We start from the raw sequence: 12,141 nt of genomic DNA on the forward strand, positions 1-12,141 counted from the left end.
AGCCAGGAGGGCTGGAGGTGGACATGGGGAGGGTGGGTGGGGATGCTGGAGGAGGGAGGGACACAGAAATGGGGCAGGTCTGGGGTGCCGGACAGGAAGGGGGATTCGGGACAGGGAGGGGTCTCCCCGGGCCATGGGGGGCTGGAAGGGAGCCGAACGGGCTGCTGGGGATGCGCCTGGGGAGCAGGGATGAGGAGGTTCAGAGGCTGGTCACCAGGGCAGGGAGGGGCAGGAGACGGCCTGGGGACAAGGATTGAGCTGGTCCCGGTTTGGGAGGGGGGTGCTGGGAGGGGCCCTGTGCCGGGCAGGGGGGCTACAGGGCAGCGGGAGGCAGTGGGGTTGGATCCTGCTGGGTGGGGGCGCTGGCCGCGTGAGCGTCTCTTGGGGGCCCAGCCTCACACGCCCCTTTGTCTCCTTGGGTCTCACAGGAGATCATGGAGGACTCGCCCCCCCCGCTGGTCTTGGCCGACTGCCTCAACGCCGCCTGCAGCCTCAGGTACCGACCCCCCCCCCCCCCCGCCGACTCCCCCCAGAGCAGATCCCCTGGCCAGGGAGTGGGAAAGTCTCTGTCTCCTGCTGCTGAATTAACAGTCTCTGCCCCTCTCTCCTGCCAGCACCTTGCAGCCTCCCCTGCGGGCCCAGCTCCTGAGCCCCCTGCTGACGGCGGCCGTGGGACAGACAGTGTCTGGGGACTGGCAGCAGGAGCCCATCCACACGCAGGTACGTCCCTCTGGGCCCTGCTCCCGGGCTGGGCTGGAGCTCCAGAGAGGAGGGGGGGGGGCAGAGGGGGGGAAGAAGCTGCAGGTTTGGATCCTTCCCTCCATGGTTCCCGTTGCTCTCCCGGGGGGCCCGTCCCTTCCACGCCCAGCCTGGGCTCCTCCCTGCTCTGCGAGGCGGCTCAGACCCTGCTCTAGGCTGCACCCCGGAGCCAGCGGGTGGCCTGGATCCCCCAACCCCCCTCTGACCCAGGGCTCCCCCTTGTCTTGCAGCAGTTCATCCGGGCCCTTCCCTACGACCTCCAGGCCCTACTGGCGAGCCTCCTCGCCGAGTCCCCAGACACCGCCCGGCTGCAGCTCATAATGGAGGTGAGCCCCGTGGGGGGGACGGGGCCATTGTCCCTGCTTCCTCGGGGGGGGGCCGAGAGAGGAGCAGTGTCAGTGTCTGGGGGGGGCACAGTCCGAGAGGAGCCCCAGGCTCTGCCCAGAACCGGCACCTCCCTACGGGTCCTGACCTGCCTCTTTCCCCCCCAGCACCTGAGCCCGTGGCTGGAGTCCCGCCTGCCCCAGGAGCGAGCCAGGGCCCTTGGCAGCACCACGGCCCTGCTGGGAGTCGCCACCACCCTCCCGGGGTTTGACGTAAGTGACCTCGGAGCCGGGGGGTCTGGGGCTGCAGGGCGCGGGGCTGGGAGCGTCCCCGGGAGGCAGAGGCAGGGCCGGGAATGGGCCGGGAATGGGCCGCGTTCTCCTTTCCCCGGGGAGGGGCGACCCTGGGCCCTTCAGGGGGGCCCTTGAGGGACTGGGCCTGGGGACTGGGGAGTGGCCGTCAGTGGATCCCCTTGTTCCACCCCCGGAGTGACCCTTCAGTCGGGGCCATTGCTCAGGGTTGTCTCCTCGCAAGGCCGGCCCCCGCCCCGCCCCGGGAGGTGTCTCTGTCCGTCCCCCGAGCTCAGACCCGCCTCGGCGGCCGTTTGCATGGGATGTGCAGCCCCAGGATGCTGAGGGACCCCCCCTCTTCTCTCCCCTCAGAACTCCGCCGACTGGCCGAGGATGGGTCACCACGTGGCCCAGCTGGGCCTTTTTATTTCGGACCCATCCGAAGACGTCAGCCGGCTGGCCCGGGAGGGGGTGCACAGCCTGTATCAACTCCTCCTGCACCACAGGGGTAAGGAACCCAGCCGGGACCTGGGCCCCAGGGACACCCTGAGGGTGCCGGCGGCGGGGGGAGGGGACCCAGCCCTTTTCCCCCAGACTGGCCCAAGGGGGGATGCGTCCCTCTGTGTTCCCCTTCTGCCCCCTGTGCCCCTCCATTTGCCCAGGGATGCCTGCAGGGACCCGTGGGAGGGGAAGGGCTCAGACCTGCCAGCAGAATGACCCTGTTGTGTCTCTTGCAGGCCTCAACATCCACCAGGCAGAGGACCTGTGGTGCAGACACTACTACAAAGAAAGATGGGTCCTGGCTCACAGCAACAGCGTGAGGGTGGGAGAGGTAAGGACGCGCTGCCAGGGCAGGGCAGGGCTCGGGGGTGGGGCTGGCTGGGGCCCTCGTGGGGGTAGGAGGGTCTTGGGGGCAGGGGTGACCTGGGGCAGGGGTTGGGGTGCCGGGTGAGGAGAGCGTCTGGGTGCAGGGTCTGGAAGGGAGTTTGGGGGAGGAGGAAGCTGTTTTAGCCCCAGGAGTTGGGGCCGGGCTCTGGGCCGTCAGCTGAAACCTCCTGTGCTCTTGATTCCAGGTCTTTGGGCAGCTCTTTACACCAGAGCAGGAGAATTGCTTTTTGGACAAGGCTCTGCTCGCTGCCCGCTCCCCCCTGCGGCGCCCCAGCCAGGCCGGGCTGGTCCTGGCCCACGCCCTGCATGGGCAGGCCCATCAGCTCCTGGAATACATGGTGAGCAGCCGGAGCAGATCAGGAGAGTGGGGCAGGGCCAGGGTCTCCTTCCCATCCCCTCAGGGAGTCCCCGCCCCTTTCCTCAGGCTGCCCCCACCCCACGTCCCTGCTGGCAGAATCCCTCCTGCCCCTGCGAGCGTCCCTGGGGGTGGGGGAGGCTCTGAACACAGAAACTGTCCTAGGAGGCGGGAGGGGGCCGAGGTGTCAGGAGCTCTGGGGGGGGGGGGGGTCAGGAGCTCACCCTGAGGGCCTGACGGGGGGTGACCAGAGAGCAGGGGGGAGGAGGGTGGAAATGCTGGGGGGCCAGTTCCCCTGAGTCCCCAGGGATGAATGTGACGGATTCTGCTTCCCTTGCAGCAGGAAGACACCCAGTGAGAGCAGCAAGAGCTGAGGAGCCAGCAGCTGCGTCCCCCTCCCCCCAACCCTCCCAATTGTATTGAATTGTATTTACATTCTCATTAAACAATGTTTCAAAAAACATTTGGATCAGGCTTGGTCAATAATTTGTAATGGGGGGGCCATTTTGGCAACTGATCAAGGGCCACATTTCTACCGAGGGCTTTGGGGTCTGGGACGGGGCGGTTGGGTGCAGAAGGGAGCTTAGGGGTGGAGCCTGGGTGCAGGGGGGGGGGTATGATCTGGGGCGGTGGATAGGGGTGCAGGGTCCAGGAGGGGATATGGGCGCAGGAGAGGACTCTGGCCTGGGGGAGGGGCTCTAGAGGGGTGCAGGGTCAGGGAGGGAGCTGTGACCTGGGTGAAGGGGGAGCAGAAGGTTTGGGGGAGGGGGTGCGGGTGCCAGAGAGGAGTCTGGCCTGGGGGAGGGGTGTCGGGGGGGTGCAGGGTCAGGGAGGGAGCTGTGACCTGGGTGAAGGGGGAGCAGAGGGTTTGGGGGAGGGGGTGCGGGTGCCAGAGAGGAGTCTGGCCTGGGGGAGGGGTGTCGGGGGGTGCAGGGTCAGGGAGGGAGCTGTGATCTGAGGGAATGGGGGATGCAGGTTCAGGTGGTCGCCTGGGACAGGCAGTCGGGGAGGGGACGTGGGCGCCAGGGGCAGGCTCTGGCTGCGGAGGTGCCTACCTAGGCAGCTGCGTATGGGGGAGCCCGACTGTCACCTGAGGGGATGGGGGAGCTCCATTTTCAACTGTGGGGAATGGAGGAAATACTGTGGAGTGGAGGGAGCGAGATGGGGGGGGCTGAATTGTTCCCGGAGGGGAGATCTCCCTGGCTTGGGGGGGGGGCGTTTCCAGCAAAGCCCTCACATAAGAGGGGGACAGACGGGGGGAGGGAGAGGACGGGGATGGGCAGGGCAGGTGGAAATGGGGAGGGGCAGGAGAAGGGAAGGGGGAGGAGATGGAGGAGAGCAGGGGACAGGAGTGGGGGCGGGGATGAGGAGCAGGACAGAGGCAGGGCAGTGGTGGTGATGGCTGAGCGATGAGAACAGCTCGCAGGGAGCTTAAAGCCAGCAGATGCTTTTCGGCAGAGTTGCCATTTGCCCTGGCGGCTTTGCCAGAATAGCTGTGCCAGCGGGGGGGGGGGGGGGGGGGGTGCGGGGGGGGGGGGCTTTTGCCACACACCCAATCCAAGCCAGCTGTGGCGGCAAAGCCTTGTGATGTAACCTAAGCCCTTGGCAAGGTCGGGATCAACCTGCTCTGACAATTTCTCGGACCGGCGGGATGAGAAACAAGGATCGTGCAGGGAGATGGGGATGACTAGGAAGCGAATCCAGGTGTGGGGGGAATATCCTGGGTTGGAGGGTCAGTCGATACCCCCGCCTGCCACTGTCTGCCGGGGCTCTGCCCGCAAGATGGAACCAACAGCTGAGTTTGCTTTTCTGCCCCGTCGTGGGCACAAAAGGCCCAGAGCAGCCTCCTGCTATCTTGGAGGAAAGGGGCCAAAGTTCAGGAAGCAGGTGCCAGGCTGGGCTGGAATCCGCGAGCTCCGCTTTTGCTTTGCCCTTCCTGGAAGCTGGACTGCAGGTGAGTGGCGGTTTCATCTCTGCTCTTGGGGTGTTTCTTGTGGGTTCCGAGTGTGGATCTGAGAGGGGCTGCGCAGGGGCAGTGTCATGAACGAGCTGTAAGCGTTACAGCCCCTTCTGCGCAGGCTGGCTCCAGCCTCCCGTCTGTCTCCAAGCCCTGGGGGAGAGGCGGGAGGCCAGCAGCATGGCCTAGTGGAGGGGGCAGGGGGTTGGGCGTAAGAACTCCCGGGTTCTAATCTAATGCCACCTAGTGACTAAGGCACAGAGTTGTGTGTTAGACCCTTGCTCCTCAATTCTGCGCTCAGGGTACGTCTACACTACAGCGCTAGTTCGAACTAACTTAGTTCGAATTAGTTAATTCGAACTAAGCTAGTTCGAACTAACGCATCTAGAACTAAAAACTAGTTCGAACTAGCGTTTTGCTAGTTCGAACTAGCAAGTCCACATTGAGTGGACTCTGAACAGGGCTTAAGGATGGCTGGAAGCAGTGCCGGCAGGGCATAAAAGGAGGACTTAGAGCATGGAGATGCTGTCTCAGGCTAGCCGAGGGCTGCGCTTAAAGGGTCCCGACCCCCACCCCGGACACACAGTTCTAAGGGGTGCCCTGCTTGCAAAGAAGTTCTGGCTTGGAGTGCCCTGAGTGCCCACACTGGGCACATCACACAACTCGGCCATCAGCCCGGCTGCACTTGCCGCAGGCTGCCATCTGGGGAGAGGGAGTAATTGGGGGGCTGCAGGAGAGCTTCCACCCCCAGAAGCCCGCAGAGCCAGCCCAGTCCTCCCCATCGGGGGCTCGTACCGCATTCCTCCCTCACCTCCTTCCACTTACCCTTCCCTAGCCCCCCTTCTTATTGATGTACAAAATAAAGATAACGTTTCTTCCAACATTGACTCTGTCTTTATTGAACAAAACTGGGGGAGACTGGGAAAAGGAGGTGGGAGAGGGGAAGAGAAAGGCTGGGAGAGGGGAGGGCAACTAACATGATCAGGGGTTGGGAACAGGTCCCAGATGAAGAAAGGCTACAGAGACTGGGACTGTTCAGCTTAGAAAAGAGGAGACGGAGGGGGGACAGGATAGAGGTCTCTAAAAGCAGGGGTTGGGTGGAGAGGGTGCATTCATAAAAGTTCTTCATGAGTTCCCATAAAGAAGGACTAGAGGACACCAAAGGAAAGGAATGGGTAGCAGGCTTGAAACTAGTAAGAGAAAGTTGTTGTTCTTCCCAAAGCAAATAGTTAACCTGTGGAACTCCTTGCTGCAGGAGGCTGTGAAGGCTAGAACTAGAACAGAGTTTAAAGGGAAGTGAGATCAAGTCATGGAGGTTGGGTCCATGGAGTGGTATTAGCCAGGGGGTAGGAGTGGTGTCCCTGCCCAAGGTTTGTGGAAGGCTGGAGAGGGATGGCACGAGACAAATGGCTTGGTCACTGTCTTCGGTCCATCCCCTCCAGGGTCCCTAGGGTTGGCCGCTGTTGGCAGACAGGCTACTGGGCTAGATGGACCTTTGGTCTGACCCAGGACGGACATTCTAAGCTCAGGGCTCAGGGGTCTCACTGGACCACTCTGATTTTCATGCACTCCTGCTCCTGGGTGGCCAGGCTGGCAGCTCTCCTGCCCTAGATGGCCACTTTCCTGTGCCTAGTGCGGAGATCGTGGACGAGGTCCACGATGTCCGCACTAGCCCAGGCGAGTGCCCGCCTCTTGCGGTCCCGGGCAAGCTCCCGGGAGCCGCCAGCCTGGTCCCGGGAAAAGGGGGAGGGCTGGGGGGCATCAGGTGGGTGGCTCAAGCTGTGCCAGGTGCAGGGTCTGCTGGCTGGGTGCTGGCAGGCTTGCACCTGGCACGGGCACCGTAGCCAGCCCGTGCCCCTTTAAGGGGTCCGGGGCCGGGAGGGGGGCATAGAGTTTCCCTGGTGTTGGCCAGAGTGGCCACCAGGGAAACCTGGGGAGGGCTAGCCTCCCACTAGTTCGAACTAAAGGGCTACACAGCCCTTAGTTCGAACTAGCTAGTTCGAACTAGGCGTTAGTCCTCGTAAAATGAGGTTTACCTAGTTCGAACTAAGCGCTCCGCTAGTTCGATTCAAATTCGAACTAGCGGAGCGCTAGTGTAGCACCTATTAAAGTTAGTTCGAACTAACGTCCGTTAGTTCGAACTAACTTTGTAGTGTAGACATACCCTCACTCTCGCGCTGGTGACCTTGGAGAGGCCTTTCAGGTCTCCCTTTCCCTGTCCATCAAAGGCAGGCAAGTGCGATGTAATGCCCTGGAGCAAGTGCTTTGGGACGTGTCGCACAAGTGTGCCTGGCTCACAAGCGTGTCAGCACAGGTGTGTAAAAGCGTGACGAAGGCTTTGAGATCGATGCCGAAGGCTTGTGAGGCTGTGGCTGGCCAAGTGACAGGGAAATGAAAGGTCAGAGTTTGGTCAGTTAGATTTTATGGTAATACACTGAGACGAAGCACTTTGGGCGTATATACGATAATGTCTTTCCAAGTGCGTTAGTTCAAGCCGTGTCCTAGGAGCCAAGAGGTGAGACAAACATGCTTGGTCCTGTCTCGGTGCAGGGGTGGACTAGATCAGTGCTTCTCGACCAGTGGTACGAGTCCCCTTAAAGGTACTCAAGAGATGTCTGGGGGACACGTCAACACAACTGAAATTTGGAGAAAACTGAATTTTAGTTTTCAGTTTGACAGCGTTTTATTCTTTTTGTACCTTTTACACCCAAAAAAGGTGTACGATGCAGTTGTTTAAACAAATGTGTTGCAACGGTAGAAAAAAATTGTGTGTGTCTGAAAACTGTAGGTACTGGGGGTACTTACAAATTTTTTTTTAAAGGGGGTACATTATAAAAAAAGTTTGCGAAACACTGGACCTATCATGGTCCCTTCCACTCAGACTTTTCTATGATTCTGTGACAGGGCTGGGCGATAATTTTCAGAAGGGGGCCACTTAATGGATTTTGGTATGGGGTCATAGGCCGGCTCCACCCACAGAAGGGGCGGAGCCTGAGGCAGAAGGGGCGGTGTTGTGGACTAGCCCACCCTCAGAGTTCTCCGTGGCTGAGGCTTTCAATTAAAAGCACAGAAAAGAGCTCACAGCCTTGCCGCTACTGGCAGCTGTCCAGCGTGGCTACAGCTTTTTAAAGGGCTCGTGGCTCCTGCCCCTGCTGTAACCATGAGCCGTGAATCATTTAAAATTGGATCCTGCTGCCTGAGTCCCCACTTAGAATTCGGCGGCATGGGCAGCAGGATCTAAACAGAAAGCGGCCAGATCACAGTGTTTGGTAGGTTGCATCTTACCCAGCCCTGTTCTCTGAGCTGGTTTCGAAACCTCCGTGTCCTCCTTATGGTCTGACAGCTGCAGATTTACTGCCTGTCTCTCCTCTCGTGGCCCAGCCTAGCCGCAGCTAATGGACTAACTCAGGTTAGCATCACCTGCCCTGTCTTGGTGACTCTTCACAGCTGAACAGCCTATAAGGCACCGTGCTGGTCTTCTGATCTCTTGGTGACTCCTCTGCCTTCTGTTTATTTCTTTCTCCCTAGCTGGCCGATGAAGTCAAGCCCTGTCAGTGCGTGAAGGCCCCAGGAATTACGAGTGCGATGGTCTCCCATGCCCAAGGTAATCGGCTGGCTAGTAATGGATGGGCTGCTTGGTTATCAGGTTAGGCTGCACAAGCCAGGTCTATGGGACCCCATGGCCAGCTGGCACCTGGTTCACAGGGAGGCAGCTGTACTAATCTGAAAATGGCTGGAGGACACCACCATCATTAGGCTCCAGAGTTACAGCACTCACTCTTCTTGGAGCTACTTGTCCAAGGCAGGCAGCACAGCTTAGCAGCTCATTGGGACGTCTTCTTTTTAGTTGTGAGATCTGGGCACTTTAGAATGGCTGTAGCAATTGAAAGCAAAGGCGCACAGCTATAGGAATGTAGTTTCCAGCTTTATTCACCTAGGTGGCTGATTCCAGGAAGCAAGGGTGTGTGTGTGTGGGGGGGGGGGGGGTCCTGTATAGAGGGTTCCCTGGCCCCTCTGCTTCCATGGCTGTGCAACTGCCACCAGGTGGATTAGAACCTGGGACTGTTGGAGCTTAGGGCAGGAGCTGCTACAGCTTGAGTTATAAGTCAGTTGCCTCTCAGTGTAGGCTGAAGAGCTCCCTTGTAATAATTGCTTGCTGGAAGTGGTCTCAGTGCCACTCCATAGGATAGTGACCCACATCAGGTGGGTGGGTTACAGCTGCAGGCCTGCTCCCAGCATGCGGATCTGCTCTCTGGGCGGCGTCTATAACTCTGTGGCTGCAGCCCTGCTCCCAGGACTGGATCTGCTCTCTGCCCATAGGCGTGCGCAGCACATTTCATTAGGGTGTGCACCCAAAGAATGTTTTTAAATGTACTCTTTGACCCCCTTGACCTCCGTTAGCCACGCCCCTAACCCCCATTAGCCACGCCCCTGACCCCCATTAGCCACGCCCCCTGACCCCCATTACCAAGCCTCTGGAGGTAACACTTTCAGGGCAATATGGACACATGACCAGAAATAAAAGGTGTCATGTGACCTCCCCCCCCCCAGGACTTTTCCCACCATCCACTTACCAATAGGGATTAGTTTGGCCCTCACCAAACCCCCCCTCGTGCAATGATCCTGCAATTGCATTAACCCAATGTGTGAGACATTAACTCGGGGGGTGGAGAGGCTGGGGGAAGTGTTCCCTCTAAGAGTTTCCTCCCATGAGCACAATACATTTTGTGTTGTGCACCAGTACTGAGTTTGTGGCTTGTTTGGATGTGCCATGGTGGCACCCAAGTTATTCATAAATATCTTATGAACCACTTACCTTTCCCCTCTGCTGCCCTGTCTCCTTCCCTTCCTCCATCAGCTCCCCCGGTGCCTGCTGCCCCCCAATCCCTCACCCACCTCTGCTGTCCTGACTCCTGCCCTTCTCACTGCCCTCGGCCTTCCCGAGACCTGCCCCCTCCAGCAGCCTTTCTCTCCCCCCCTGTGCCCACTCCTCCAGTAGCCCCACTCTGACCATGTGAGCTACCCCTCCTCATCCCCTTTCCTAACACCTCCCTCTACACACCTGTCCTGCCTCTCTCCTCTGGTGCTGGTCCCTCCCCTGCAGGTGTCTGCCCTTCTGCTTCACCCCCCGGACTCCTCTGGCACCTGCACCTTCCCTTACCCCTGCACCCTCTTGGTGCCTCCCCCTTCCCTCACTGCCCCTACCCACTTTGCCCACTCCCTCACCACCCTCTGCCCCCGTTCCCCTCATGCCCCTGTGCCTTTACACGTGCCTTGCTCCATCTCCGCCTTCCTCATGCCCACCCCGTCTTTCAAGCCTTCTCCCAGCACCTCCCCTTCTCCCCTCTAGCCCCCAAAGCCCTTCCCCTCTCCTCTCCTAGCATCATCCTGTCCCCTCCCTCACTGACACCTCCCCTCCTGCCCTTTTCCTCATTGTCTCCACTTGGCCCCCTGGCATTTGTCTGTCTCCTACACCCTGTCCCTTAGTGCCTTCCCCTTTCGTCTCCTGACCTGCCACAAACCCCCACCCCGCAGACTCAGGTTCCCAAAGTTCCGGCAGTCCCCATCACTTGGTGCCTGCGCTGGGTCTGACTCGTAGGGTTGCCAGGTAGACCCTCCCCCAAAAAAACGGACACACTTGATCCTGGGCAGGGGGGAGGGAGGAAGAGGGACTGGCTGGGGGGGGGCAGGAACTGGCTGGAAGGAAGAGGGGATGGGAAGCAGCTCTGGGGGGGAAGGGCCAGATCCTGACCCCGGCCCCCCCTTCTCCCTCCCCGAGGCCAGTCATGCTGCCTCTGACCCCCTTCCTCCCTGAGGCCAGTCGCACTGCCCCCGATCCTGACCCCGGCCTCCCCTTCTCCCTCCCCGAGGCCAGCCCTGCTCCCCAGCTCAGTGCGGGCCCCTGCTCTCTCCTTAGCTCAGTCCCACTCTGCCGACCCTGGCTCCCTCCTGGCTCCCTGCTCTGCCAGTCAGGCTGAACTGGGACTTTAGCCTCTCCCCGTTGTTCCTGGGGACTGTCAGTCTCAGGATCTTGATCTCTCATTTCCCCTGCCTTTCACTGAGTTTCAGTAAGGAGCTAGCGGCAATAATGCCTCTACTTTTTCCCCCACTCCTGTGCGGAATACATTTTGTTATGTGCACCAAGGCATGCACGGATGTGCACTGTTACGTCACGTGGAGTTTCACAGCATGGGAAGAAATCAGTGGAAATACAGAGAGCTTGAGTAGTTGCAAGTGTCCATTTTATTGCATAGCACGGAGCTAGCTAGAAAAAACCCAAACCAGCTGGGCTGACCCCCAGTGACCTAACGCAGTTACTATAACAACAAGATCTATGTCTACACCCAGTACACCACATGCACCACCACTAGAAACACATGCTACCGGCTAGCAAACTGGGCAGCATTTGAATGTCTCCTGGCTGGCCGCCCAAGAGCTCAGCTTGCAGGGAACACTGGCTAACCGTCCCCTTCCACCTGGAGAAGGGAGAGACAGGAAAGCAGCAACAGAGCATCTGCCTGGGGGAAGCCCGAATCCCATGCAGGAGTGAAGCCCTGTTCCTTGTTCCAGGCCCTTGCTAGAGTCCCCTCCCGTAGCTGCAGCTATGGCCGGCAGTTTTAAAAGCGGACTTACGCTGGCCCTGCAACCCGAGCGACTCTGTCAGTGGGTGCTTATCACTCCATCACCTCGAGCTGTTTAACCAGCTTGTTTAACCAAGGAGGGAGGGAAAGGGAAACCTTTGGCCATTTGAGGGTTGCGTGCCAATGGAGGGAAAGGGGATGGATAAAAAGGGGCTGAGCACACGGTACTGCCTCTTTTTAAACCCAGGCCCAAAGATGTCCTGGAATTCTGGGCCACTGGCCTGAAGGAGATGGTCAAACTGCCTGGCAGCTGGACTTTTGGAGTCTTGTTATTCCTGGGCTCCTGGTAGCGATGGCTCCCATTCCAGGGGATTCCTGCCAGGTAGTTTACCTCAGACAGCAGCTTTTATTCCCCCGTGTCACTTCTCCCAGCATCTGAGACTTTGGTCATGGGGATCAAGCATTTAACATGATTCCAAGAGGAACCGGATGGTTCATCTAGCGAGCCAGGCTCACCGATATTTGAGTAGTTAATAAAAATCCCTAGTTGCTGTGTGTAGGTCTAAAAAGGGAAGGTTAGTATCATTAGTCTTATTTTACAGACAGGGAATAACCTCTCCAACCTGTGGGAGAGGCAGGACTAGAACCCAGGTTTCCTGATACCACAGTCAGGGCTTTGTTACCAGGCTACATCCTGTACTAGAAAGGATGGGCCTGAAGCATGGGCCTGGTGTAAGGCCTGAGGCCTGAACCAAAGTAAGCAAGAGTTAGCTGAAGAGAAACAGGCAGGTCGTGTCAAAAGCAGACGGTTGCCTGAAAGTCTTGGGACTTAACCCTAACTGTCTTGCCTGGAAAGGTTGAAACCATAGACAAAAGGTCCTAGAAAGTCTCCAGGAATGCTAGAGAAGCAGGAAGCGAGTTGACAGGAGGCCAGGAAAGAAAATGGAAACAGAATTTGGGGTTTTGAATTGGAAGCAGTGATGTGCC

At 58.9% G+C, this 12,141-nt stretch overlaps 1 protein-coding gene across 1 annotated transcript in view; it reads left to right on the forward strand.

The window, feature by feature from the left end:
- The first annotated feature begins 363 nt into the window (after positions 1–363).
- LOC142823383 (maestro heat-like repeat family member 5) overlaps positions 364–12,141 on the forward strand; it is a 41,960-nt gene continuing 30,182 nt past the window's right edge. The window contains exons 1-6 of the mRNA XM_075914357.1: positions 364–496; positions 615–720; positions 990–1,085; positions 1,251–1,355; positions 1,746–1,881; positions 2,111–2,205. Of these exons, the coding sequence (XP_075770472.1) occupies positions 435–496; positions 615–720; positions 990–1,085; positions 1,251–1,355; positions 1,746–1,881; positions 2,111–2,205 (600 nt within the window). The 5' untranslated portion in view covers positions 364–434. The remainder of the gene's footprint in view (positions 497–614; positions 721–989; positions 1,086–1,250; positions 1,356–1,745; positions 1,882–2,110; positions 2,206–12,141) is intronic.

Source organism: Pelodiscus sinensis, chromosome 33 (genome assembly GCF_049634645.1).
Source record: "Pelodiscus sinensis isolate JC-2024 chromosome 33, ASM4963464v1, whole genome shotgun sequence".
Taxonomy (NCBI): domain Eukaryota; kingdom Metazoa; phylum Chordata; order Testudines; family Trionychidae; genus Pelodiscus; species Pelodiscus sinensis.